Genomic DNA, 3009 nt, shown 5'->3' with positions numbered 1-3009 from the left:
TATAAGCACTGCCTCCACATGGTGGACAAAGAGGTTAGTCACATGCAAAAAAGCAGCCATCGCCTAACAATAGGCTTGATTAGTTCTATTGTTCACAGAGGGTCATGTGCCTCATCACCTGACCTGTGTCGTGTTATGTGAATGTAGTGAATGCAAGCGGGGGTTCAACGTCCCGTTGTTTTTGTCCCTCTCTCCCTCTTTGTGTTGGTATCATTGGGGCCCTGATTCACACCTTTTGCTCACAGGGGGCGGAGTCATACTTGCAATTACATTATTACAGCATTGTACTTTAAGGATTCTGGTTCATCATCGTCTCTAACATGCTTTTATGCATTTAAAAATAGTTTTTCTGGTATTTTATTGTAAAATCAGCAGCAGACTTGTTGAATTTGTTCATTGTCAATGGCAAGATATAATTACAGTATGCTTTTGTAAGACTACAAGTGCAAAATACAGTTAACAATTCTCTAAATGCTTGATTGTTATTTCAACCTTAAACTTTTCTGCATTTTTAAAACAGTATTATGTTTTAATAGTATTATTAAAACATAATACTATGTTTTAATATTTGATTAAAATATAGTATTATAGAATATAATCTAGTACAGTTAGAACAACTTTGATCAAACTGCCAGTTAACTGATYCATGCAATGAGACTTGGACTTGAGGTCAAGAGACTTGAGACTTGACTTGGATTTTTGGTCAAAGCCTTGAGACTTGACTTGGACTTGCAAAAAAAGACTTGTGCAGATCTCTGGGTCATCAACAAAACTTTAAACCCAACTCTGAAGCAAACAGGGACCAAAAACAGGAAGCAGCTCAAATGAAAAATGTGTTATTTTTTGTTTTGTTTTTATTAAAAGCTGAGCTGCAGGTTTTGGACTAACTTCAATCCTGAGAGGCCAGTCTGAGTAATTCCAGCATACAGGATGGTACAGTTCTACAAATTAAGCTGTTTCTAAAAGAATGAGTAAATATAATGGTTTCCACTGTTTAAATGCACTTTAGTACAGCTCCTTTGATTAAGAGGAAGTTCCAGAGTTTCTGTTTTACTCTTCTGACAACATGAAAAAATGTAACGAAACTCTTGCTGCCGTTTCTAGTTTCTGTACACTGCTGCTGCAATTTAATTTACAAATGGATTGCCAGTTTTTGAGCAACAATTCAAAGAGAAAAGTTTTAGGCACTAAMCTGACCTGTGTGCTTTAGCAGTTCTTCAAAGGAATCGCTCCATTGTAAGGCCGCTTCCACTGAGATGCTGCAAATGAAAAAAAAAAAAAGAAAAGCATAAAAAGAAAATCAGACATGCAGTGACATCCTTCCTAATGATTGTGTTTTAGAGAAATGTCTGGATGTCAGGTTTCTGTGTGTCTAACGAGTCACAGTCCTGGAAACGCAGGTTAAAAACCAATCCTGCTTGTCTAAAATAACAGTGGCTGAACATGGATTGTGCCTCACTCGCTTGATGTCGTATTTGTCTTTTTATGGGGGCTGACGTTTTCATGGGAGCCCGACTTGGTGAGAAAAAGGCCGAGTCGGCTTTTCCTCTCCTTGTCTTTCTGTCTGCAAACAAGAGAGAAAATACATCACGTTCCACAGACAGCCTGATCCGCCGCTCTGGCTCCATTTACCAAATCAGCAACTTATCACTGACTTATCTTCTTCCCAGAGACATTTTGTGATGCTGGGCATGACACATAATAAATTACACAACATCTTTGTGATGAAATATTAATCAAAAGACAAGTAATCCAACACTTCCTAACAAAAAGTCCCACCTGGGTTGCCTGTAAATGCTTCAAAGTGTCAATTAAAAAAGGAAACTGACATTTTTTGCTGCTAATATTGGTAACAACTGCAGTTGTTCTCAAATTTCTAACCAACACTTGTATATTAAAAAAAAATATATACTGTATAAATATTTATATATAAACTAACTCAATCAAGTCTTAAAAATGTAAAAAAAAATGGCTGTTCAGACACCAACCTGCTGCTGTTGTCCTTCATCGCTGGTGTCTGCAAGTCCTCTACAGCAAACATTTTGAAATATGCTTCCTCCTTTGAGGCCGTGCAGTTAAATTGAGGAAATAGAAAGAGAAGCGTCTCCATGCTGTTCTCGCAYTGTGTCTGGTGTGCAAAGCGGCAGGCCACAAATAGCACTTCGGAAAAGCTGTTTAACCCATGATTTGACAAACCACCTCATCTTTTATAAACCCAGCTCACATTTCAGTTCCCATACCTGCTCCACTTCCTGAGATGGTGCAACAGCTTCGTCTGTGACACAGAAAACCCCTGTGGGTTTAACATCCTGTCGACATTTTGCTTCTAATTTAGAAGGAAAGAAATTCTGTGTTCATTCGCTGTAAAAAAATTTTTTTTTGATCTCATGACTATTTTAGAAGGAAGAAGAAGAAATAGTTGTCCTATGGTGTTTCAGTGTCTGTCTCTAAAAGTGTGCTTGATATTATATAAAAATATTGATTATTTTCTTAATGTCATTTTTCTGAGAATTACAGGSGTAGGCACCAAACTCACAGGAGTAAAGTTAGTATTTGTGAGGTCTGGTGAAGAGTTCAGGCGTTATGATCAGAGTTGCACATAAAATCTTTGGTCTGGTTCTCAGGGGAGAGTCTAGGGTTGTTGCTTGGTGCTCATACTTTCCTTCACTCATTTAACACAGTACGGTCCTAAATAAAACAAGTTTAGCAAATCAAGAACCTTGTTTTTTGATAAAATTGTGAATGAAATTTGTGGATCTTTTTGATAAATTAAAATAACATTTAAAACCTACCTAGAGAACATGGCAAGTTGTTTTTATTTTTTTCAATATATCTAATGTTTTTGACAGGGTGTCATCTTTGCTTTAATTTGGGGCAAACAAATCTTCTGTTAGTTAATGTGGTTTAATTAGAAAAACTCAGTGAATCTCACAGAAAGACTCAGCCTGCGCGCGCAGCGATGCGCTCATACAGCAGTCTCTCAGGAGGAGACAGTTTAGTCACACAGAG

General features: G+C 37.4%; 1 protein-coding gene across 1 annotated transcript in view; it reads right to left on the bottom strand.

The window, feature by feature from the left end:
- The window catches only part of rgs18 (regulator of G protein signaling 18), a gene marked incomplete at its 5' end in the record, with an annotated part of 13700 nt that extends 11700 nt beyond the window's left edge, over nt 1-2000 (bottom strand). The window contains 3 exon segments of the mRNA XM_014021709.1: nt 1198-1259; nt 1460-1564; nt 1989-2000. Coding sequence (XP_013877163.1) covers nt 1198-1259; nt 1460-1564; nt 1989-2000 — 179 coding nt within the window.
- Between the last annotated feature and the right edge of the window lie 1009 nt (nt 2001-3009).

The sequence above is a fragment of the Austrofundulus limnaeus genome, unplaced genomic scaffold (assembly GCF_001266775.1).
Source record: "Austrofundulus limnaeus strain Quisiro unplaced genomic scaffold, Austrofundulus_limnaeus-1.0 Scaffold302, whole genome shotgun sequence".
NCBI lineage: Eukaryota > Metazoa > Chordata > Actinopteri > Cyprinodontiformes > Rivulidae > Austrofundulus > Austrofundulus limnaeus.
Note: the sequence above shows the minus strand (reverse complement) of the source record. Positions and strands in the feature narration are given on the sequence as shown.